Here is a 26,183-nt window from a genome sequence, read left to right as displayed (position 1 = left end):
GCAGGACTGCACATATTGCCAACAGGTACAGTTTAGCCTTCCATGTATAAAAGGACTGTGGTTAAAGGCTGAATCATGCAGGGATGAAAACAATGTGCCATTTCCCCTCGATGGGGCACTTCAGTGCCAGCCTACAGTGCTGCTGCCCTGCACCAGGGACATGCAACAAAGTGCCAGGGGTTTTGTGCATGGGGTTAATGGAAAGCATGGAGAGACACCAATCTCTGTTCTTCCATACACTTTTTCCTTCCACAGTTTATATATATATATATTTATTTATATATATATATATAAAATAAAATATATATTTTGTATATATGTATATTTTTTTCTTTGCATAGACTCTGAACTGGATGTGAAAAGAAATTTAGGCTGATCCTAGGCCTGCTGGAAGAATGGCGATGCTGGCTGGGCAGGGCTCTGTCCTCGGCAGTGGTGGGACAAGGGAGGCAGGGGGACAGCACATCTCCCCGCAGGCGCCTGCGGGATGCCGGCTCTGGCGCCCTGCTCCCCCTCCTGCCCCAGCTCCCAGGGAAGCACCCAAAAGCCTACCCAGTGCGACAGTCTCTTCTGGGTGACTCAACCTCGCAGCAGCATGGTACAATGAATTGACAGTCTCCATTTTTAAAGAATGCTTTATTCACTACATCCTAGAAATGTACCGTAAAGGGAGCAAGAACTAAATAAACTCAGAGGCTTCCAACAGTACAGAGAACAGAGATACAATAAAACACCTAAAATATCAGCTCTTTCAAGAATAAGGCACACTAGTTTTTTTTTGTATATATATATATTTTTTTTTCTTTGTATAGTTTGTTCTTAACCTAAAGATGTTCACATTTCAAGTTATTAGACTTACCTCAGTAGTAGTGTACATGAAATGGTTTAGCAACAAGTATAAAGGGCAGAGGCAGGTGGGAGGCTCAGAGGTACCTGGCTGGGAGGTGCCTGGGGGCTGCCAGCCCGGCCAGGGCACAGCTAGCGCTGCCCCAGCGGCACGAGGGGCCAGGACACCTCGGGGCTTGCCATGTTACGTTAGGGTGTCCTTTCTATTCCTGTCACTGGATAAAAAGTATAGGTAAGGTACAGTGAGAGCGGGAGCAGTGGATTACTGACCCGGGACTAGGGGGCGGCAGGGCCCCTGCACTGGACTGTCCTTCCCTGCCCCGGGGGTGTTTGTGCAGAGTGGACGCAGTGCTGGGCTGGCCCTCACCACCAGCTTTTTGCGTCCGGCCGTGTGAAGCCTTAGCCAGAGCCCTGACGCGTCTCGGGCAGCCATTCGCGGCCCCCGGCCAGGCACCGCCTGCCTCCAGCCGGTGCTGCAGCAGGGCGCGTTTCCGAGGCTTCCCCAGGGCTTTGCCCACGCCTCTTGCCCTAAAAACGGGCCGGGCCCTTGGGCTAAGGTCTAGGTGCGTTTTCAGAAGTGCTGGGACGCACAATAAAAGTCTCCTGGAAAGGAGCATGGAGGGGCAGAGTCCAATTTAATGGTTAACGTCCTCACAGTGCTTTCGATAATCATTCAAAATGTTTAAAGAGAGCTCAGCTTTGCTGAATAAAAGCACCTAAAAAGCAACTGCTCAATTTTGAGGCAAGAAAAATACACATCAAAAGGCCAATTTACTGAGTTGGACATGATCTGGAAGTGGTTCAGTGGTCAAAATATACCTTTACATGAAACCTCTTCAGCTGGTATTTATACCATAAAAAGGGAATTGTTTACTCATTCCCTGCTTCACATCTCATTTCACTGGAGTTGTGTTTGCAGAGCTGATGCACTTCATAAAATGGGCAAGATATTTCTTTAACATTTTACTATATTTTACATTCACTGCACTACTAAATAAAAGCCTTTAAACAGGCCACAAAACACTGCAATAATATATTTACTTCTTAATAAAACAAACTTTTTTATAACGTCGAAATAAAATGTTTTTGTTTTGTGGTAAACCACATACCATGTAAATTTGCAACATAAAATGACTTTAAAAACGTATATTAAAAGATATTTACAAGCTCTATTTCTTAAAATCATCAGGTCTAATCACTCCCATCCCTGATGTGCATCCATAACCCCAGTTAATGAGAACTGGAATGGAGGGTGGGAGGGAGGCTAGCCCTGTTTTATTAATTCCAATATCACTAACACCCCTAGTACCTCAGAAATTTGTCATGGAACATGATGAAGCTATAGGTAAATAACGCTGTACTTCCTGTTGACAAGAGGAGCTCGGTCTTGCCTCCGACAGCATACATTCTCAGTCACTACAACATATACTTCAAAGAATAAAATAAAGAGCATTTAAAAACAGCCTAGGTTTATACTGGGTGAAGATCTAAGTCAAGACACCTTACGTGAAATACCAGATACTCATTTCTGCATGTGCTCCAAGGCTGAACTGCTAGTAGCTTCAATAAATACAAAATCCAGTTGTTAAGGAAAACTCAGAACCTTTCCTTTACTTAATGTAAGCCTGCTAATCACACTAGGAAGAGGTTTGTGCGATGAGGCTTTTTTCTTCCAAAAAGGCAATATTAGTTATTTTTGATTCCAAATAATAACAAAGAGATTGTATTAATGCCAGCACAAAAATGCAGAGGTCTTGCACATTTTTCAAATTGCACTTTCCAGTATAACTTTTAAATAAGATACTTGTTGTTTCTTTTCTTTTAAAAAATTCTAAGGTATGTAGTCTTTAAATATTGAATATATTCTTCAAAATATATTGTTTAAACTTTCCCTAGCTGCTCAGGTGGGCTTTTTAATATATAGCTGATATATTATTAAAGGCACTACAAAATAGACATCTCTGGAGTGCAGAAGTTACTAAAAAATAACCTTCATACCACATATATATTGAAAATATAACTGCTAAAAAAAAGACCATATGCAATCCCACTATAATGCGTATAAATGCATGTAAGCAGTGGGCTGAATGCCTCGAGGTCGTTTAGAAATGTATGAATACAGGCATGTTAAATTTTAAAAATAGCCTAAAAAAATGAGTGAAAACTTCATGCGTATAAAATATTTCAAACATATTCTTTAACATTCTTCACTTTCAGGTTCTGCATCAGTTTACTGAGTCTAAATGTTACTCTTTTGCAGTAGGTTCTTTCTTCATAAATAGTAAAGTGTTCCTTCAGTGTTTGTTTTTCCTCCAGCCTCTTTCACTGCCAGTCTCAGTACGTCTGGTAGACGTCGTGTATCGGAACCTGGATGGTGGCGGCTGGAAACGCCTGAGGTATATAGCCGGCATATCCTCCGTAAGCGGCTGCCGCCGCCGCTGCCGCCGCGGCGTTCTTCTGTAGTGTGGCTATCGTCGCCGTCGCCGCGGTGGGCGCCGCAAACGGCACGTAACTTGTCCCGTAAATCCCGGCGGCGGGAATTCGCGGCACGTTGGGAGCCATGGTGTACACTGGTGTTATCGGGCGGCCCTGGGAGTAAAAGGTGAGCCTCTTAGGTGCAAACTGCCACTGTTCATGCAGCCTGCACTGAGCAAGAAGATTTTCATGTTCCTGTCGATGTTTCCTTACAGTTTTTAAGGGGGAGAAGGATGACCATGAGCAGGGATCAGGGGCTTGACTAGTGGAAGGACCTAAGCTGGGGGCTGGGAGCACCTTGGGAAAACTCACATGTGTTTGGGCTGCGGGTCCTGGTGTCGGGCAGAGGCAGAGGGTGAAATGAAGGCCTGCGACTGATGCCACGTCCCAGTGTGGGCTCCCTGCTGCTTGGGCATGCGGGGTAGGGCTCGGCACTGCCTTCGAAACCCTGCACACCTCTGTGTCCTGCTGTCCTGCCCTCATCGTGCTTCATGGCACTTGATTTCCTTCTGCTCCATTTGCATCCTGCCCCATCACCTTTGGCTGCTCATGCAATCGCTCTTAGTCTCCTTTCGCGTAGCCTGCCAGTGTCTTGGCCAACCTCCCCAGCAAAATGTCACTCCCCCCTTATACTGACTCTTGCTGACTCTCATACCAAAAATCCCTATTTATGGTTCCCACAGCCCTCCTACAGCAGCCTGACTAGTCAGGGATGGTTGTATTTTGAAGCACCCAATGCATGCTGGGCACCATCATCCAGACCCTCATCTACCCTGGCAGATCTTGCTAGTGGGGCTGTGGTGGAGCTGGAGAGACAAACTGCTGCTGTCCACCCAGGCGCTGCCACCTGTTGTCCCAGGGAGAGGGCCAGAGTGTGTCCCCCCACTGGGTGCCCGTGCCCCTAGCGGCACCAAAAGCACCAGGCAGCAGCAGAAACAGGCAGAGTCCCCTCAGGGGCCTGTTGCCACCTACAGCCCCCTCACGATGCTGAACGAGTCAGTGGGTGTCAGCCCTGCATGCACAGTAATGCACCTCCTAGCCTGGCAATGTTGTTTCTGTAGGGGAAAGAAATTATTGTTTCATAAACCTTTTGTGGCAAACATCCATTTTGCACATGATGGGCCTCATACAAGAGCATCCCTCACCCCAGACTGGGACTCGGACTCTACTGCAATACAAACAGTAAATGTTAAAAGAGCGATGACTTGCAATGGTCTGTAGCTACGTAATTGCACAGTGCAACTCTGTAACCTTATTAGTGTAAACCTTCACTTAGATTTTTTTACTGTTACTGTAAAATAATGGAATTCCAACTACAGAAGAGGAGTGATTACCTCATATTCCGCCTAACTCCAAAGGTCTGGACATAACACATGGGTGTTCCCCCATCATGCGCTCTGCGCTGCCACGAGAGGATTTTGAGCGGACGCCTGCTCTGGCGGCCTGCTCCCCGCCGGGTGCCTGCGCCTGCGTGTGGCTTACGGTGCTGCGGGACAGCCGGCGCGGCAGGATCTCGGGCAGGAGGGAACGAGGCCAGCAGGCTTCTGGGGTGACCTCTGTAATTCTGCTTAGACATGGCCAGATAATGAGGTGTAAAGGTCAGGGGGGCTGGAGCATAAAAAAATGAAGCTGAATAGGCAATGGGGAGGGAGGGGCTCCAGGCTCCAGGCCCATCTATGGAAAACAAGGATTTAATATGGCTTTATGGCACTTAAAATGCCATACTTAAAAATTTCCATTTGCTGAATGACAAATCTCTTAGGACAAGAGATTGTGAATGAAGGGTTGAAAGTGCATGCCTTGTTTTTGGACAAGAGCTCTATCACTTTGGGGACTGTCCCCTTGCTCCCAGGTTGCATCACCCTGCGGGGAGAGCAATTGTCTGAAGCGCAGATGTCTAAGGTCAGACAGGCTGCACTTTAGAAGTGCCTCTTCCTCTCCTTTGATATAAAGAATGGTTTGCCTTTGGATACAGAGGAAGGTTTGAATAGAAAGGAAGCTACTCAGGTGTAGCTCAGGCATTGGCTCAGCTATCAGATATAACCACTAAGTAGATGTCTGAAGTTATGTGAGATGAATCTCATCAGGCATCTTGGGAAAAGGGAGAAAATAAAGTGTCTCTGTCACAGGAGCATGGCCAGACATCAGGCTTTCCACCTATCTGGCTAACTGGAGCAGAATGCGAGCATTGAACCCACCTGGAAGGGGGGAGGTGTTGAGACGGCTGGTATCACAGCTGCGGCGGCTGCAGCTGCAGCGGCTGCCGCACTGGCTGGGTCCTGCTGGACGGCGATAGGATTGATGATGTGCTCAACTGCATGGATTTTGCCATCTTCCATCATCTTGGCCGGCGGGGCAGCCTGAAACATGGAGTACTGGGCCCCAATCGCGGGGATGGCCACTAGGAGAGACCAGATACATAAAGCTGTTTTGGGCGAGAGCTTCCAGGGCTTCAACTCAAAGAGTGAGTGACCTTCCCACCAGGGTACGCTGGCTCTCCCACCACGGTTATGGGCTGCTCTTGCCACAAGGTGCAGCTGTGTGCGCTGGGCACCTCTCCTTTCTCCACAGCCGGCAGCGCGGCAGGAGAGCCCATGTGAACCACAAGCCAGGACCAGTTTGGTGCTGTGTGCTCTGTCCGTGCATTTCTCCTGCTCGGCCCCCAGCCCAGGGCTGCCCCAGGGTGGCCACCCTGATGCCCTGCCAGGCAGCGGGGGCTGCGTGCCAGGCCTGCGCAGCCTGGTCCGGCTGCTGCCATCCTGCAGTTGTAGAAGTTGCAGGCAGCAACTGCTCTAGTCTATATGCTGTCCTTTGGCCAACCCTGCAAAATATCCATTAATTTACTATTCTGCATTTCCCAGGCCTAACTTGGCTAAATACATTTTATCCTGTCTTTCTGCTGCAGGATCAATCTGTTTAATGGCACTAAAAAAAATATTGCTCTTAAGAGGATTTCCTCTCATGCCAAAATAGGACAACATGAACTAATTAAAGCTTCCAGACAAAGGGAAACTGCTCTGGTCATAATGACTGTGAGTTCAAAGACAGTGAATTTGTACATGCTCCTAAACGGAGCTTGGTGGCACTGCTTAGGGAAGGAATGTACTTTGCTGAACATTCCCAATAATCATATTTATAATGTTGTTTTTGCTTCATAATGCACATTTCAGCTTTCAGTTCATGAGCCTTTCAGCACTAAGGTTATTCACAAGAAAAACTGAGCGACTAATAAATGCTGGACTAAGAGGTGATGATGTTTGCATCTGTGTGAGTTGCAGCCAGTATGTCCAAAGTGAAACCAGATTAGCATGTTTTTTTTTCACTGGGACAAAACTTTGGAATTCTGCCTAAGGGAATGACAGGTTCCAGCAAGCAGTATTCTCATTTTAATCATGGAGACTGCAACAAGGGATCTGATCAAATCCCCTCTTTCAGGCAGAGATGTTCCCACCAACAGCGTACTGCTGCTTCCTCAAGTGGAGACCTCTGCATGTGAGCGTTTCTTGTTGTCCTTCGCACCAATTCCACGTGGTCAGCTCAAACCAATTTTAGCACTGCTTTAATTAACCTGCGTAATTTCTCACTGCAGCAAAGGCCACATGCTCTGTTCTGCAGTAACTTCTGGCAGAAAAGCAGGAACAGGCAGCTGGGGTATGGGGCGATGTCTCAGAAGTTTTCTAATTTTTTGTGGAGAGAATGCGTCTCGAAGCTTTCAGGTTATTCTAAACAGTTGTAAACCTTGCAAAGTCAGAACATCTCAACTCCTCCATTCTGGTAATGTGATTGCAGAATAATATTCTTTTAATAACAGAAGTAAGGTTGGCAGGTAATACTTTTTACTAGCTCAGCCAGTCTGGTTGGAAAAAACAGACCAGGTCCTCTGTGGTTGGAGTCTGTGCTGGAACTGTATGAGAGGGGCAAGACCAGATGAAAAACTCTGAATTTGAACATGATTGAAGTGTAGAAACATTTAGACTTGAGATTCAGGCTTTTCTTTGGTAGTCTAATGAATTATGTAGGCCTCATAAATAGTTAAAATAAAGTGCATTTCAAAAATTAGTTTTCAAGCATACTTTAGTAATGCTTGGAATTCCTAAAGTATCTTTACAAATATGCATAGTGGTAATATTTTCAGGGTGTGAGTGGATAGTTTTATCAGGAAGTCTGAAGATAAAGGTAGAATTATTGCAAATCATCCTTTGAAAACTGCTCTCATTTTTAACAGTATTCCTTTTTTTCTAGATCTCTCTTTTCATATTATCTCATCCAACTGTTATGAAGGACTCTTCTTTTCACAGTGTTCATTAGATGCAAGTTATAGTTTCCACTGCAAGTTATATAGTTTCCAGTATAGTATAGTATAGTTTCTAGTATATATAGTATGAAGCATGTTCTAATAAACCACTGCAGCTTTGTTATAACACCACTTAGGTTCTCAGTTACCATTACACAGAGAGAAGAATGAAGAGACCAGAGGACTTCTGCAAGGGGGCTTGTCCTGGTCACCTGAAAGGACCTTCTTCCTCAGGCTGCTTTTCCAAATAAAAATCTTTCCAAACAAGATCTTGAGGAATTTCAGGGCTTCAGCCATCATTGCATTAAGCTAGGAAGGGCAAAGATTAGATGCTCAGGTCCTGCTGGGGATATGGCAGAAAGGAGCTCGCTGCCCCCGGTCTATGGGCCAGCTGTACATAGCTCAGGAGGGGGGAGAGCTCCCCTGCAGTTTGCTGCGTGGCTGCGAATGGGACCCACGCTCTCTGCCTTGCGCCTGCAGCAGGGCTGTCCCCAGGCTGCCGGCGGGAATGGAAGAGCTCTGTGTTGGCGGGGACTTTCCTGCAATGGGAAATCCCCAGGTCCTTTCCCAACCTAGTCACACCCGCAAAATGCTCGAGGCCAGGCTCACATGCCAGCCATGGCATCCCCCTCCCTGCGGGCCGTGCCAGCCCAGTCACATGTACTGACCTGCACCAGGCTTAATGGCCACCGGACTGACGGCGGGTAATTCCAGATTGGGCACCAGCTCGTAGCCTTTTTCTTGCTGCTTTCCTTTGCCTTCGTGGTACCTGCTATAAATGCCACGGCCGGCAGAATATCCCCCCAGGTAAGAGCCTCTGGGGCCGGGGGCTCGGTTGCCGGCTGCTCCTCGCCCTCTGCCTCTTACGCTGCCTGCTTGTAATAACAACAGGAAAGAGGGTGATGAATAACATATAGCAACAGCAATGCAGGGGGTCCTGACAACCTGGGACTGAAACCTGGCGGCATATGCTTAGAAATGAGGCTGCTGAAATTAGTTTGATCTGAATTTTACTGACTTTGCTCATGAAAACAGAGCATTTGGCCTTGCCAGAAGCACCAAGTGGAACTATGCAAGTTTTGCTCTTGACTTTTCTGACCGTTAATAAATTAACCATTTATTCATAATAATATAGCCCTCATGGCCAGTTTTATGAGTATAATATAGACTTCATAGTCAGAGGCTCCTCCAGGGGTGATTTCTATGCATTAGACTTCTAGCTTCTCTCTCAGCTGTCCTCCAAAGGAGACCCAGCCTCTCAGCTGCCTGTGATGGGGCCCTGCAGAGATTGCCCTCACTAAGCTGAATCTGGCCTTTAACCAGCTTTGTCCCCTTATTGATATATTTTTACTAGTGACTTTTGTTTTCTCTGCAATTTTATTAGTAATGTGAATATGCCCCATTTCCAGAAATATCACCTCTATTTGTGTTAGCAACTCCACGTGCGTTACGACAGTACTTTGGACACTGTGATATTAATGTACTCTCTGACGGCTTAATTGTACCTTTAGACTGTCAATTAACTCATTTGTAGTTCATTGTAAGTACAAATCTGGAAACTGAGTTGAGGCTGAAATTTTTGATCAGCCACTGTTAAGAATACTTTTTTTTTATGTGTGTGTGCTTGAAGAATATATTCATGGTAAACTGCCTATTGTATGGAAACACACATTAAGGATTTCAGGAAACTATAATTCCTGTAAGTACAGGATAATTATAATTATAACACCAGTTATAGCTGCTAGGGCTTTTTATGAATAACTTACTTTTGGTTAATTTTTAATATTTATAATCCATAACTAATTAAATTATACATAAATTAGCTTGCACTCATGTGGCCCCTTCTGCTTGTAGTTCTTAATGGTCTTTAAAGGATGCAGCACTGCTACCATTTTAATGCAGAGGGCAAATGATGCCTGGAGCGTTCCCAGTTAAGGCTATCCCAGACAGCGCTCCTTTTGGATGGCCAGCCCTGGGATGTGGGAGGACCCACCTCCAGGCGAAGGCAAAGGATCTAACAGTTTGGAAGGAGACACCAGAGACTGAAGCCCCTGGACTGTGCATTTGCCCAGACTTACTGCAGCACTCATAAAAAGCAGATCACTTTCTTTTCCATCCTGTGCTTAGACTTTTAGCTCATTTTCAATGCCTCCATTATACTGGTTTGAACATTAGCAATTATTACTACATAAATACAGTCTGCACAGTCATAAATTAAAATGAGACTGATCATAAATACAGCAAAAAGAACTATAAAAGAGTGTTTAAGAAAAAAATGAAAAGCACCAGCTGTTATCTGTCTCAGACAGGCTTTGGGCCACTCTTGCCTGAAATCAAACCTGCCCATCACATCCCCTAATTGTGCTTACTAACCTTTCACAAAGTAATCTCTGTTGGGACCGATCAGGGCATTGTACGGATAGCCGTAATACGCTAGTGTGTACGGATCGCAAGAGTAAACATAATTGGGTTGCTGTGTTACTTCAGGGGTTGCTGCTGCCCCTCCTTTGGCTGCTTTCTGGTAGCGAGTGTATTGCTCCTTGTCTACTGGCTTGGCCAAGGTAACTTCCAGGCAGGAGCCTTCCAGTTCAGCACCATTAAGGTTGTTCATGGCGTGAATGGCGTCTTCCCTGGTTGTAAAGTGCACAAAAGCATAGTCACGTATTTTTTTCACCCGCTCGACACAGCCAGGGTTAAACTGCCCAAAGACCTTTTTAATGGTGTCCTCTGTGGTTTCAATCATTAAATTCCTCACATACAGGATTTTAACAGTCTCCATGACATCTTCATCCACGTCTATCTCTGGTTCTGCCCAGTCAACGGCAATTTGGTGTCCCCACAGCTGGATCCTTCCAGGCATGAGTTTCCTCCTGGCCATTGCTGCTGCTCGATGGCTCTCGTACTCCACAAAGGCGAAGCCTCTGTTCTTCATCTTGTCTGCCGCGCTTGCGTACACGATAACATCCAGCACACCTTCCGTCACCTTGGCGATCTCTTCCAGGATCTCCTCTCTCTTCTTCATTTTGGGAATGCCTCCGATGAACAGCCGGCAGTTATCCACACTGCAGCAAACCCCGAGCAGCCTGCCAGGGCGGATTTCGTAGTTGTTCAGTTCCCTGACAGCCCGCTTGGCCTCATGCTTTTGTGTGTACATCACGAAGGCATAACCTCGGTTCTTCCCGTCAAAGTCCATCATCAGGCGCATTTCATAGATGCGGCCGACAGACTCGAACACGGGGACGAGTTCATCTTCATAGACATCACGGGGAATTTTGCCCACAAAGACTTCGCAGCCGCGAGGAGGGTGCAGGCCCTCCCAGCCGGGAGGGGGACCGCCATACTTGCGTTGCCCGTTCTCCTGAATCATACTATATCCCGTACGCTCCATGAGCGCCAGCAAAGCAGCCTCGTTAGGCGCACCAGCTACACCTTCAGGTACTTTAGTAGTAGCCATGTTGGAGGAATCGTTGCTCATCCTTGCAGTGGAGTCCTCAGCAGTCATGATGTCAAAATCATTCAAAGCCTGATAAAACCTAGGCACAGGAGGAGGAAGAAGGAGGACGTGTTAGAAGCTGTTAGCTACCACCAGGATCGCACCTGCTCTCTTTTGTCTTCCTGCAGTTGTTCTGCAAGTCCTTTTTTCAAGCCGGGAATAAGGCTGCAGAAGAGCAGGAATGAACTATACCACCCTGAACATTTTACTGCAGGGAGGGGTGCAGCGAGGGGAGAAGGGGGTGAGGCCTGTGGCCCTGCAGCCTCGATTTAGGGACATCCCCTCGCTGAGGCGGTACAAGGGGAGTACCAAGAGCTGCTGCTGTGGGAGGCTGAAGTCACATGAACAGCTGCCACCAACCACTTCAGATCCCTAGGGGGGCTTGTCTCCTCTTTGATGGGTAGGAAGGAATTAGCATCAGTTTGGGAAAGGGGAGGTGCTGTTAGATTCCCACCTCCAGAGCCCTCTTCTCCCTCTTAAGTCATTCCTCAGCTGATATTTTTACTCCTGAACAGCAAAGTGCTGGCTCCATTACTCCACAGGGAAAGGAGGGGAATGCACATGAAGCGCCAGGTGTGACTCCCTTTCAATACCAACTCCTAGCTCCTGTAGGCTTTCAGAATAACACTTGAGTGGGAAATAATAAATACTTTTTAAAATTTGGGGAAACAATTCTTGTTCTCTTGTGCAAAGAGCACACTGGCAAGCTTCTGAGTTGCCTGCCCTTTGTGGTATAATGTCTAGCATGTTTGTCTCCTTCATGATTGCAACAGGACTTCACAAAAGCTGAAAAGAAGCACTCCCTTATTACAGGCCATTTCCTTTAAAGCGATCAGTCAGCACAGCCTTGCAAGTTGGCAAGGGAAAGGCAAATTTCTGAAATCTCATTCTGCATTCAAGTACAGGGAGAGGGCAGGAAATACAGAAATACAGAAGAAGGATTAAAATGCTAACTGCTACAACTGCAAGATAATGAGATCTCTTTCTGAACACAATTAAAAAAACAGACACTTTGGGATTCTGAGAATAGTTAATTCATTGATTTTAAAGCTGGAAAGGACCATCAGACCATTTAATATGAGTGACTGTATATGACATGGACCATTACATTTTATTGTTATTGGCATATTGAGTCCTATAACATTTATCTGAGTAAATCATATCTTCCAGAAGACATCCAGCCTTGATTTTAAGGCATCAAGAGCTGTATGTAGTCCCTACCACTTCCCTTTATGGCTTGTTTGGTAATTACTCTCTCTGACAAACAAGTGGGCCATATTTCTCATGAGAATTTGTCTGGCTTCTGCTTCCAGCTAGGATTACTTGTTAAACCTTTCTCTACTAGATTAAAGAGTCTTTCAATACCTGTGTCTTTGCCTTATGATGATATTTAAGCTGTTCAATCAAGCTGCAACTCTGTCTTCTTTTTAATAAACCTTTCAGACTGAAAGTCTTTCCTGAAATCTTCATCAACAGGCATTTTTTTCCCCTAAAATTGTTTTCATGGCCCTTCCCAAAGCACTCTATTTTTTCACCTTTTTTTTTTTTCACCTTTGCTGCACTCAAGGATAAAAATCATCCCTCTCTCTTCTCCCCACTTTTCTCTCTATATAGCAAAGGCATATTTCTCCACACCTTCTCACTAGCAAACAATACTCAGTTCTTCGTCCACTCTAGCCCTAAATCCTTTTCAGTGGTGTCACTTGCTGGTGTATATCCTGTGGGGGCATGGGCTATACACTTGGGTATATCCCAAGGGGGCATGCCTTGCATGTGTTACTGCTAAATGCCAAAACCTTGCATTTGGCCATAGTCCAACTGCATTTTAAGTGGATCCCACCTACTGCGTGCTACATCATTGCCCTCTCCTTGTTATTATTTACAACCCCATCAACCTTTGCATCATCAACCAGGTGGTTTTTCCATGATTTTGTATTTATGATCAGTTTATTGATGGAACTGTCATTGGGCACTGGTCCCAGGAAAAAACTCTGCAAACCACCAAGAGAGACGTTCTCTGTGTTTGACAAGCTTATTTTCCATAAAAAAAGGGTGAAGCTTCAGCCAGATGTGTTTGTTCTATGTACTAGTGCGATTCAGAGGAACACAGGTTTCTCTCTGTTCAACAAGGACTCTGATATGTACCCTTTGTATATCATTTGGCCATTTTTAATGTATTGGTTGCCACACAGGTAGGTTTATTAGTAAAGTAGGCTCACGTCCACAGAAAGACATATGCAGAATTTAGGCAGCTAAGTGTGATTTTTATAACCCACAAGACCTGTGTATCTCCTTAGTGACCTTAGCACCTCAGAATTTTTTCAGGGAAGTCCTTTAGCTGCCCAGAATCATGCTTGCCTATATCTAGAAATGCCTCTGTCCTAGTCAGGGACAAACACCTACAGTGCTTGTTTTCAGCTCCTAAATGCACTTGGGAATGAGAAACTAGACCTGAGCCTACATCTATGAAAGGGCCCAATCCTGCAGGTGTGTTTGGACCATGAGTATTACGCACTGACGACTTCTGGTGCAGCGCAGCCATTTTCATTTAAAAATATGGAGAGCAGAGAGGGAGGCAGAGAAGGTGGAGGGACAGTAATAGTCATGGCGATGCCCAGGCAATATTCTTCCTTTAGAAAATGCCCTTTCTGTGAATTCAGGTGTTTCATGGAAGTGCATCAGTTATGACAACTTCTTGTTTTAAAATGTTGTTTATAAAAATGTTTCTCTTAGATTGAAATGTTCCCCCTCTTTAATGTGTCACAGTCAGACATTTCCATTTTAGATCTGACAATTATTCTACATCATTAAAAAAAATTAAAACAGAGAAGATTTTCATTTTTCACTTGACAGTGTGTTCCTAAAAATGTGACTTCATCTTTCCTTAAATGAAAGCAAAGCTTGTTAAACAAACACTTTGCTGAATAATAATCACTACCTTTACATTGGCCACCTGTTGGCAAGAGAATTACTTATCTTCCCAGGTTTAGGTAAGTTTAAAAATGAGTCATTACCATCAGTTTTAGGTCAATCTGTAAAATAAAAGTCTCTGTATTCTGTTATCTGCATGGATCAGTCACCTGGGCTATGGCCTAGAAAGTTACAGATGGGCACCAGGAGCATGGAGAGAGGAGAGATGAAGAAAAGCCTCCCCTGCCCCACCAGAAACAAGCTGTTAATTCAGTTTGGGCCTACAGTAGCAGTCCAGGAACTGACTGTTTTCCAACACTTTTGCACTGCAGCCAGGGCTCTCTGCCTCAGGAAGATGATGTCTAATGTTGAAAGCTGCACTTCAAGCTGCTGCTACATGCTGATGGCCACCTTAGCTGCAAATACTGCTGTACGCAATCTGTGCTGGTGAATAATTAAAAATTTTCTGTAAACCTAAAGTGCATTTCATCCCTGTGTAATCTATAGGGAATCTAAATTCATGATCAGATATGCTTAATTTTTTCTGTGCAATTCCATAGACCCTGATTTCATGGATATATAGTATCTAAGACAATTATAGACCCCATACAGTCTTACTTGATTCAGCTAAACACACATTTAATAACATTCACTGCCATATGACAATCAACGCCTTCACAGTGTTCGGATATCATCTACCTTGATGAGAAAAAACACAAGCGTGTCTGTTCTGAGAGCTCTCTCCACCTGTGGATACTGCCTTATAAAACAGGCTGCCAGAACAACTTAACCCACTCATGTAGGAAAACAATCACTCTCAAGAAAATTGTTTTCAAAATAACCTTTTTTTGAAGTGTTCTGCAGTACCTATGCATTTTGTTAGTCCATAGTAAACTGGTCATGAAAGCTTCCTACCATGTGTTTTAGCTGTGCATAGGGCATGAGCTAATACTATGAGTTGAGTGGTCTTGATAATGCCAGACTGATTTGCGTAAATCCGTGAAGTGTGATTAATGCTAAGAGAAGAAGCAAAAGTTTAAGCTATATTAAAATATACTGTCTTATAAAATATAAAAGCTTGATTTCTACTCTCTGAAGAGGAAAGTGTACCTGATCTCAATGGCAAAGACTCATAAGAGACAGACAAAAGTGTTAATTCCTAATCAGAATGGCTGTACTTTGGAGACAACTAAGTTTTAAATGACTACTTATCAGGACTGTGTTAAAACTGTAGTTATTATAGCTATTACTACATTGTGCACATCATGTCTGAAATGCTGAGAACTTAAAACAGCAGCAAAAAAGCAAAACAGGTACTGAAGCTCAAATAATCAAAAGAAACGACACTATAATTTAAGAAATAATACCCACCTAATTGTCTTTGTACCCAAAATACCCCATCCTGTGCATCTCAAAACAATAATGAATGAATTTGCCCTTGTAGCATCCTGCTGAATTCGGACGGCTTTTACCCCATTTTGTAGGATGTGGCACTGAGGCACAAAAGGTGCACGTGGTTTCCCCCGGGAACCTTGGGTGTTGAAATCAGACCCCAGGAGAGCTGGTCTGGTGCCACACGCTCAAAGCCATCTTTCTAAAAAATAGTTATGCTTTATCCTTTTCCCTAATCATTCCCACCTTCCCCCCCCCCATTTAAAACTTAATACATTACTGCAAAACAAACAAACGTGTGGGCCTGGTTTCAAGTCCTTTCAGGGGCTCAATGGCGTCTCAGTCTATATTTTTGCAGGGTTGTCCATGCCCCCTGAGCAGGCACCAGCATTCTGGGTGGCTGGGCGGGTGCCTTGGCTGCTTTCTGCTGTCCTTTGTACCCCCTGTGACTGACTGCCAGCACATCTGTGTAAACACTGAGGCACCCATCAGTATCCAGGTATAATCAGTGTCTAGGAAACTAAAGACAGAGGAGCTTTGCGGCAGGACTTTGAGAGGATTTTTCTTCTGGGAGCAAGAGATGTGGGGCTGGGTTTCGTCCATGAGAAGCAGATCAGCTGGGATAAACGAAAGACTGTGACATAAGGCAGTCTGAAAGAAAAGGTTCATAGGAGAAAAATGGGAAGTCATGGGGTGTGTACATATGTAGGTGCGTGCATTTGTGTGCGTGTGTGTGTTTTGTAGATGCAGGAATGTGGCTTTGACTGGAAGAGAAAAGCAAAGGCTCCCACCATTTGGCTTGCTCCTGCATGCATCCTCAGAAACACCTGATAATCACCTTGATTGAATTAATTTATTTTCCATTCTCTGCTCTGTCACCCACCAACTTCAGTACTTGACGTATAAGCATACTCCTGCTTGCTGCTGGAGCAGTCCTGTCTGCCGTCTCCTCAGCTTCTAACTTGCAGGAGAGGAATGAAGCTGAGCAGGCTGTGAGCGATACGTAATACTCTGAAAGATTTTCTTCAGTAGCGCAAATCACAATTTAAATGTCCAGTTTGCTTGGTGGTAGTGCTAGCATGTAAAATACAAACTGGAAGCACTTTGCTCTCTATCAGTCCGTGCCCGGTGAAAGACTTTCTCCCCACAGTGTGATTCCTTTCTCAGCTTCTGTTTGTCTAACCTTGAACTCCTTCTTATGGAAAAATTCATTAATACGACTGATCTGAGTCTTTGTGTCCAAGTAGTTGAAGCAAATACTCCTAATTTTTCCTGAAACATGATTAGCCTCTTTTTTTCTCAGAAAAAGCTGTAAAGATTGTTTGATTTTTCTATATGTTCCTTATCGCATTAAATAGATTCTAACTTGTATCAGGGCATTAAAAGCACGACTCGGAAACCTTTCAGTTCAGCTTCTCTGCTTAAAGGACTCTCCCTTACTCACAGGTGAACTTTCAGAAGTACACGTTTCAGTGAAACCATTCAAATTTCACTTCCTCTTTCTTATGAAACTCTCTTCCCCACTGCCAATCAGTTGTGTGTAAAGAGGTCTTGCCCTAAACATTCATTGTCTCCTTTTTAACCCTTTTTTTTTTACAGGACAATGCAGAACATTAAATGGGAAATGTTGCCAGTGACTGACCTAAGGCATACCGTGAATAGGTTGGCTAATAAAGGCAGCTTCTTTATTAAATACAGTGCCTCGATTAGCAAAAAAAGCAAAATGCAACAATGCAGGGCCAGATTCTGATGCCCCTTGTGCCAGGCCAAAGGCAAAGTGAGGCGCAGGCAGCCAAGCACGGCCCGCGATCGTGACCCTGCCATGTGCCGGGCCCCAATGCCTGGGGGCTCGCCGCTTCGCTCGCGAAAGCAGAGCGTGAAACGGCGACTACTGCTGGGAGGGGACAGTCTCTCTGGAGCAAAGCTCCCCACCACTACCCTTCCTCACCACCTGGCGGGAGCAGGCACCACCAGCCCCCTTCCGCAGGGCTCTCCCGTCCCTCCGTGCCTTTCCTTTTCTCTCTTTCCCATGGCTAAGGCAGTCAGGCCTTTTCATCTTGGGGTGGCCTGGGCTGCTAAGAGGGTTTGAGGCCACAGAAACCCAAATGCCTTCACAGATATTACTGTGGATCCACAACAGAAGCAAGGAAAGGACAAGGAGAGACCCTTCTGCAGCTGATATCCATGAAGTGGGCACAAAAAAGGCCAGTTACGTGCTGAGGAGACAGAAAAGTGTAAAAGGCAAATGACTGCATGTACAAAGTAAGGCAATCCCTCAGCTGAATATATACCTGTGTTCCCAGGGCACTTTCACTGCCTGCTGACGCAAAGAAGGTCAGATTTATCCCTTTAAAAAAGTCAGTCCATATAGCATCTTACCCGTGGGCTTGTACAGCACTCAACATGACACGAGGACGTTATGCAGCCACCAGCACCGCTGTTGAAATGAGCCTCGCAGCTATGGTAAAACAGCTTTTACAAGCACAAAGCCCACAGCTGGTGCTCTTGTGGCTGTGAGCACGTCTGCTCCCCTCATGGAGGATTTGGTCCACGTTTGTGTTTAATTCATGCCTCTAGTTTTGCATTTTGTTAGATTTGGTGGCACCATGTGTCCCCTATGGGTTGCAGAGCCAGGGGCACTCACAGCCTGGGGCCGGGGGCTCACGCGACACCGCCGGCTCCACGGGACCCTCGGCAGCTGCTCCTCCATGACCGGAGCCGCATCAGCGTGCAGAGCATCACACCAGCATTTTCCCTGATCCTCCCCCAAAAGCCGACTGGGAAGAAGAGGATGAGTGAGAGCGGGGAGAGGACAGGACGGAGACACTCATGCCTCACCGGTGACCATGCACCGCTTCGGTCGCCAGAGACTGTTTTAAGTTTAAGGCCAAGTTGTCTTAAACACCACCGTTTTTCTGTAGACCATTTTGGGCACTTTAGGCTGCATTGTATAAATTCCGACTGAGATTACACCACATTCCTTCGTGAAAATACGCCAGCCTGCTTGCTTCGAGAAACTGCCACAGCTTTGCCTTGTAAGCTGCAACTCCTGTCATTACAGAAGGAAGGTCAGCCACCAACATTTTAACTAAAGGCACTCTGTTGACAGAGTAAAATATCAGCTACTGTTTTAAATGTGACCTTTCTACTTTTTTTAGTTAAAGTAATAAGGGCAAATAGTAATCCTGGTCCTGACGGTCTGTAGCAGCCCTGAAAGTACTGCTACAGTTAAAGCTCACTATTTTAAAAAGTTGACTCTTTCCTAATGGTAGTTTTAGATAAAATATATATAATAATAACAACAACAGCTAACTGTGTAACTTTACCATAAACATCAGATATCCACAGAAATGCTTTTGCTGAAAATACAGTTTGCCTGTTTACAGATTTCTCAGCTGAACAGAAAAATGGCAGGAACATGTCAATCGAAAATAATGCAGTGCTTCAAATGTAATGTGCAAGTTACTTCTCCTTTTAAATATAACTATGGTATCATTATACCTTCATTTTTTTTGGCAAGACTCATTCATTTGATATGTTTTATTCACACAAATGAGCTCAACAAAGCCAGCGTCTTTGAGTTTGTATAGTAAGGATGCCTCTGTGATCAGCCATGGTGTGTATGACTGCAGAAAACAGCGATAGCCTAGCACTACTACTGACACAGCCACAGCGGTTAGCTTATATTCAAGGTGCTCCTTCCTAACTAGTGGTGAAACAGAAAGTCCCACCCCTTTTACAAACCCGCATGATATAGCAAGGGGGCCTGCAAGCGTTCCCCTTCTGCCCTTGTGCTTCCTGCTTTGCCCTCTGGTCGCAAGCAGCTTGGGGACGTCCCACTGCAGGCAGGTTCCCTGCCTTCCCTCCGCGTGCCTGCGGGGAGGGGGTAAAAAATGGATCCGATCTTCCGTGGAAAATCCATGCGAAGATTTTGCATGACTCTAATGTAATTCATGTTTTAAGGGTCAAAGGCTAGATCCCAATGTGGTTTTCAACAGAGAACAACAGGAGTTGAATCAGAGCCTGGATCCCTACCTGCTGTCACTTACGAAATGCAAAAGTCTGAAGCTGAATCTTGTCCTGTGTCAGTGCAAGGGAGAGTGCATCATTTCAGCATGGCTTTTTGGCCAGTGAACTTTTCTGAAAGCCATTTATATAGGATAGGGAAGGTTTCTGGGGAAAAGGTCTTTGTTCAGCAGAAGGATGGATAATCTCTTTGGACATTTAAGAAAAAAAGAAGTACTTGAGGCCAGCAGGCCATGGTAGCTGTCTGCAGCATGTCAGACACATTGCTTTAGCTGCAACTGAGCTGGATGAAGAATTTGCCCCAGCCTAGTTTAAACACTTTGAAAAGGTGGGTTTTCCTAATCTAGATCATTTTAACAAAAAGTTGTGGAGAATGTGGTTAATGGCATCAGCAGGTCTGAAGGGACAGAAACGTCTGATAGCAAGAGACTTGATGAGCAGCTTGTGATAGGCAACTTGGGAGAGTAATCTCTTAGCCCAGACCAGCCCTGGTGACAACAGCGTCTGTCTGCTGTGTCGGCTCTCCTGCTGCCAGCGCAGCAGATTTGGGAAAGTCTAACGCATTGCACATTCTCACAATCGTGTGTGTGCCTGAATTAAGGCACTTGGACCTCTCCAACTCCTCCCAGGTCAGATGGGAGAATCCTTTCAGCTCAGGCGTTGCATGTGTCCAGGGAGATGCACATGCACGGACATTTGCTGCTCACATCATGCTGCATGTATGTGCAGGTGTGAATGCACAGAGGAGCCAGGGACATGACAGAAGTGGCTGACACCTTTTGGTAAAGTCAGAAGATCATTTCAGCTACCTCTGTTTTAGACTGGCATGGGGAGAAATAAGGCCAGGGAACATTAAGGTATAGTAGCAAAAGTCAATACAGCAAAATACTAAAGGCTTAGTGCTTATGAGAGGAATGGTGATTTAGAAGGGAAGAGCTGCTTAATATGTTTTGAGGACATCTTGGTAATGTTACAACACACACATTTTCAGTTTTAACAGATTTTTATCAACTGTTTTACATTTTGCAACTTTTTCTTGGGAAAGGGAAAAGATCTATGAATATACACAGAGGAGGGATTCTCTTTCCTCCTCAGGTTGTGATGGGATTTTCATGTTAATATTTCAGTGAGGCACACAGCAGCATTGCCATGCTGGAGAGATTAATTTAAATTGTAATTAGGTAATATTTAATACATTTCAGCTTCTTAGTAGAATACACTCCTGTAATCCACTGCAATGTTTAAAGGTAATGTCTTGCTACTATGTCTAGGAAAAATTAGAGCTATTCCCTCCTCTGGACTAAGCTTTTCCTTCAGTCATAAAAAGTTTTCCAGGACTGCAGGATGCTCTAACCTACCTAAGCCATAGGCTCACTTCTGGAATTCCCATTTCTACTCACAGTGACTGTGGGCTTATTGTCCTCGGGACCCTCGCATGGCACTTGACACAGGCTTCAGTGGAAGAGTCCATATTTCAAGCTTAAACTTTAAATTTACTCTGGTCAGTTAGTCATGTTCACCTTATACTGGGTGGGTTAATATTCTGGTCTTGAGAGGCAGTTTTCAGCACGGAGCTACTGCAGAAGGGGTCCATGCACTATGTTTAAGCCATCTACTAAGGCAAGCCAATTGTCAGTTGCTTAAATTTGTTCTAGGTGGCCCAAGGATGTTAAAAATGGTTGGTTTCATCTTTTGATGACAAGTCCTGCCTCTTATTGACTCTTTCAAAAAGGAAGAAAATTTAAAGAAACAGAAGAGGGTGAGATTTTCAAAAGTACTCAGCATCTAACACTACTCCCTCTGATACCAACTGTAAGACTCTAATGGCTTCTATGGGGATATATTTCAGGCATTGATGAGCAATACTGAAAATCCCACCTTAAAAGTCTTGTAAGGACTGGTTATGTTCCCCAAGCACCAACCAACAGCAATGTATTTGGCTGAAAAACTGCAGCAAAACATTATTGTAAATATTTTCTTCTATGTTTTCCTCCTTTTTACAAGGAAAACACCTAAAATTATTCTGTACATTAACATGCTGGACTTGCCCAGGTACAAACTTTAATTCCAGTAAGAGAATTGAGCACTTGATTTGTGGAGTCACTAATTGGCTACAACTTCAGACTAGGATTTGAAGGTTAAACTTCTTCCTTTCCTTATTTTCATCACTGTCATGAACAGCATTAAGAACCACAGGCCTAATACCTTTAGCTATACTATACCAGTTCCCTTAGCCATATTAATCTTATGCCACTGCAATTTTGTGCACAATATTAAAATACTAATAAAACTGAAATTATGATATCCATACAAAAACAACTCACTTTGTATTATGCAAACTTCCTGTCTATCCTATTTTCAATCCTTTCTGCAACTTTTTAAGGCATTTAATTTGGAGGGTGATGCTACCAAAAATTTCACTTGCATTATCCTTAGGCATTGTCAACGCAGAGGAATGAACATTCACAAGAAGGAGGCTCTTGAACCATCCTTTCTCCTGGCCTGGAAATTACAAAAATAGTATTCAAGTAAAACAGTCTAAATTTAGATAATGATAACCCAGATGATAATGAAGTGAGAAAACTTTCTGGAGCCTGGGTTTTTACCTCATGCCATTGTTTTTTGATGACGACAAGCAAGAATTCTGTTTGTGCGTACATGGTTTTCCCATGGCAAGAATGAAACGATGGTGACCAAAAAGTTTTCCATATGCCAAATCACCACCAGCACAGAGCATCCTACCAACACGGCTGTTATTTTTACCGCTTCTACATGTGAACTCTGTCAATGGATTGTGTATTTCTTGAGTGCTTTTAATTTACTGCGGTGCCAAACCAGCCATCTTAGTTTAAATCACTTCTGAAGACAGTTTGGGTAAGTGAAAACCAGTCTCCTCCTATATTTTATAATACACTTTGCTGCAAGTCATTCAGAACTTTGTCCCAACAAGTTGTGTAACCTGTGTGTTGTACAGTTGATTTGCCCCAGCTCTGTCTTTTACACAGTCCAACTCAAAATAATTATATAACTCTTAACTCTTTCAATAGGACCAGTTGCTGGCTGGGTCTGAAGTTACTATCCTGCAAGATATTGAAGCCACACATTGAGGAAAGCTGAGAAGATGGGAGATGGGTTGTGTAATCCTTCTTATCAGCTTTCCAAATCAGGAAACACAACCCTTCACTTCCCCCCAAATTCCCATATTTCAGTCTAGTCAACAAAGTCTATTATTAACACTGTCAGGCAGGAAAATGTGTGGCACTTAAACAAACTGCAATGTAATCATTCAGTATGGAACAAGCATTTCCTATTGTAGATGAGTTGCATTCAATGGGAAATTTTTTTACGGAGCGTTTTCCATGAATGCAATGAAACAGTGATATGTGCAGAGATTCTCCTGCAGATAAGTGCGCCCTCTTCACCAGTTGTCTGCTTTAAAAAACGTCCATTCTAGGAAAGGAAGAAGTGTTTCATATAGGCTGGACTATGAGCTTGCAAGCTTTTACCATAAAAAAGACAGGAAAAAGGATCTTTTGCAATTTAGCACCAAAACAAGGCTCCTCCTTTAATTATTACACAGGAAAGACAAGACATTCGCCTATCTCACTTCTTGCCTCTTGGAAGATATATCTTATATATAAACACAGTGATGTAATTCTATCATTGAAAATGCCTGCGAAACATTTTCTTGAACTCCATGGTGTAGGGATATGTGTGCATGTGCTTGTGATTTTTGTGTGTTTCTATAATGTAGACCGCTGTCTGTCTGTCTGTCTATCTATCTGTGTAAACATTACATTAAAATGTACCACCTGACACTGCAATCAAAAGTATCTAAAAGGGGCCCATAGACTACAGTTCCATTTTCAGTCTTTCTGACCTCATTTTTTCAGCTAATTCTTACAGAAAACCCAGAATTAAACATACTGCCTATTAATACAAAGCCTACTGGCTTAGCTGATTTCATAGCAATAAAGCATGGCTTAAGACTTTTCAGTTCCCACTAATCTTTTGCACTATTTTTATTGCCACATTCTCGGTTTCATATTTACCACGTGAACACTACAACAACAGAGGGGCCCAACGTGCAACTCTGATTTCAGCAGGAGGGAGCAATTTAAGGGAAAGCTGAAAGTGGCCCAACTTGTTCCCTCCCCCTCAGGTCACAGAAATGAAAATCAGCATAAAGCTAACCACAACTGCGATGTGAATGTTCACTGTTGAAAGTACATTAAACTCAAAACATTTGGCTTAGTCAGTGACTGCATGTTTTTTTCTTTGTGCACTGACATTTGACCCTTTTTATAATATGCACCTTGCACCACTGAAACCCAGTTAGTTATTTATTAAACTCAGGTACCAATGGCTGACTTGTACCTATCATGCTTTGAACTGCCTGGTGTTGCCTGTGAGCTGAGAAGAGGGGGATGAAAGGCAATCGTCTTTGCTGTGAAATTCTGTCATATCGGCAGAACGAAGCTGCAAAGTGCAGCAATTTGTGTCTGACCTCTGATCTAAGAAGTCTGTACAAACCTTTGAACCCTTGGATTGAAATCGAGAAGCAAGGTTTACAAGTACAAGGAAGAGATTTCCAGTACTCGTTACCTCTGCCCAGGGTTAATATTATAAATTAAAAAAAATGTTTAACCAAGGCAGGGACTCTCTCAGGAAGCACCGTTCCTGTGTTGGGTTAATTCAAGACAGTCTAAGCCTATCGAAATTACAGTTCAGTTGGAAATACCTGTGATTTGGAAATGAAATTTCTGCGCATTTCAGAAAAACAATGGGATTTGAGACAGGTGTTATTTGAAATTCACCTTTTGCTGAATTTAACTGGTTTTTTTTAATTAAAAGCTGAAGAAAGAAGAAAAGCAACATTTGAATCAATATAATTCCCTCAACAAGGAATGGAACTGAAATGCGGAATTAAACAGAAATTCTTAAAAAGACTAGCCAAGTGGCTCCTCCTTTATTAACTTTATTTATTTTTATCCAACACGTTATCTAATCTCAGTTATAAAGTGCAGAACTACATGAGAAACCCATGGAAAAATAATCAAACCAACAGCATTACAACAAGCTTCTGATAGACGGTCATATGGCCTTGTCTCGCTGAGCAAAAAGGACATGTTTTGCAGTCATGTTACCTTAGCTGTGTTAACTTAATTTAATCAAAAAACTCTCTTAACTCTTTCAGACACCAGACGAGGTCTTAGGTGCCACGTCAGCAGCTGGGATGCACTAACACGGGTCACTGTGGATTGCATTGAGTGGAAAGGCCTTCAAAGTTCAACCGAGACAATACGATTGAAAAATACACCCTTTCTGCAACAAAGCCTGTCAGGCTGTGAAGCAGTGCACAGGGTGGCAGGTCCTTTTCCCCGCGACATTCCTCCTGTACTCCGGACGCTGCCTGTCCTGCATGGCAGCTTTGGATGTGCAAAGAATGAAGGATCGCGCTTTAAACGTGCATTTCAGAGCACAACTACTACCCCACTTAGCTTAGACCAGTACGCCATTACATACAGTAACTGCATCTGATCTTCATTTGAATTAACAATCTTGCCATTGGTTTAAGTCGGAACATAATTGAACCTTAGTTATAAAAACTAAGTTTCCCTTTCTTTTTTTTAGAGATATTAGATTCAATTGCTTTTTTTCCAGATTTAAGTTCAAACTTCACTATTGTTATTAACACTGATCCCAATAAACAAATAAATGAATGAATAAATAAATAAATAAACAAGGGCAAACAGATTAACATCACGTGCCCTATGTCATGTACAAGCCTTAAGCGTTTCACATGCTTTTTATGCAGACTGTGAATAGATTGCTATCAGAACCTCATTCTCTTAAAATATTATCAAATATTCAACATAAAGAATGAGCTATATAGACTCATTTCTGTTAATGATAATTGCATATATACCTTGCTTGCTCAGCCTTCCTCACCACCCTCAATCTACAAACCCCAAATTCTCTATCTAAAGCTGATAACCCACTTTTAAGGCTTGATTTTGATGTCAATTCCTTGAGTAAGAGCAGAACAAAACCCAGGTCAGCACAAAAGACAATGGCGGAAACAGGCCAATTCGAAATAAAACATAAGATGGCTGTTAAATGCCTGCCTTTCACTTCACTAATTTAGGATAGTAGACGGAACCTCTCTGAAACTGATTTTATTTGTTTTCTTCTGTCTAAATAGTGTAAGTGGTTAAACATATCAGTATTTTAGCTTTAACAGGTCTGGCATTTGCTTTGTTACTTGCCAGTCAAATTCTTTCAGGCACTCATTTGTCGAGCTCGTAGTTCAAGTTTAGAAGTAGTTGCTTCCTTCTCATGCAACTCTTTACGACCCTCTGATGGAAGGAAAAAACCAAATCTGCTTCCTTGACAAGGACATACTTTCAGTCTCGACCACCTGATAAATGAAAACCAAATAAAAAATCCCTACAGAACAAACAAGATTTCCCTTACCTCTCCAATCCCGCAATCCAAGTGCGACAGGTTAACAGTACTAAGCACCTTTGCCTGAGCAACCTTGCTTCCTAATCACAAGAACTGTGTAACCAGGTTCTACTGTTCCTGCACCGCTTTATTGGTCAGCGAGCGTTAGCCATTTAAATTCCTTGGGAGTCATTTGTTAAGGGCTCTTAGACCGAGGCTAAGTGGGTGGGACAGAAGAGAAAGGGGATGTTAGCGCTGCCAGACGCCGAGAGCTCTCCAAAGCCGCTTGAAAATTAATAG

The 26,183-nt window shown here is 43.8% G+C and overlaps 1 protein-coding gene across 3 annotated transcripts; it reads right to left on the bottom strand.

The window, feature by feature from the left end:
- Positions 1 to 619: 619 nt before the first annotated feature.
- On the bottom strand, positions 620 to 25,955 carry RBM47 (RNA binding motif protein 47). 3 transcript variants are annotated; one of them, XM_067298105.1, is made up of 5 exons: positions 25,914 to 25,955; positions 9,989 to 11,148; positions 8,284 to 8,490; positions 5,520 to 5,722; positions 620 to 3,468 (listed from the first exon to the last, which is right to left on the bottom strand). In XM_067298105.1, exons 2-5 carry the CDS (start codon positions 11,115 to 11,117, stop codon positions 3,181 to 3,183), a joined length of 1,827 nt encoding a protein of 608 aa, XP_067154206.1. In that variant the 5' UTR covers positions 11,118 to 11,148; positions 25,914 to 25,955; the 3' UTR covers positions 620 to 3,180. The 3 variants fall into 3 exon arrangements, with proteins under 3 accessions (XP_067154206.1, XP_013805023.1, XP_067154207.1); XM_013949569.2 differs by having other exon boundaries at positions 620 to 3,435; XM_067298106.1 differs by having other exon boundaries at positions 8,284 to 8,487.
- Positions 25,956 to 26,183: the final 228 nt, after the last annotated feature.

This window comes from Apteryx mantelli, chromosome 5, assembly GCF_036417845.1.
Source record: "Apteryx mantelli isolate bAptMan1 chromosome 5, bAptMan1.hap1, whole genome shotgun sequence".
Lineage (NCBI taxonomy): Eukaryota > Metazoa > Chordata > Aves > Apterygiformes > Apterygidae > Apteryx > Apteryx mantelli.
The sequence above is the reverse complement of the archived record's forward strand: the minus strand, read 5'-3'. Positions and strand labels throughout refer to the sequence as shown.

Excerpts from the sequence above, each read along its gene's own strand:
- RBM47 (XM_067298105.1), bottom strand. The coding sequence starts at position 11,117 with ATGACTGCTGAGGACTCCACTGCAAGGATGAGCAACGATTCCTCCAAC. Across the intron at positions 5,723-8,283 it reads GGCCATTAAGCCTGGTGCAG|TGGCCATCCCCGCGATTGGG; the intron begins GTCAGTACATGT and ends GGTCTCTCCTAG. Across the intron at positions 3,469-5,519 it reads CAACACCTCCCCCCTTCCAG|TTTGCACCTAAGAGGCTCAC; the intron begins GTGGGTTCAATG and ends GAACAGTGGCAG.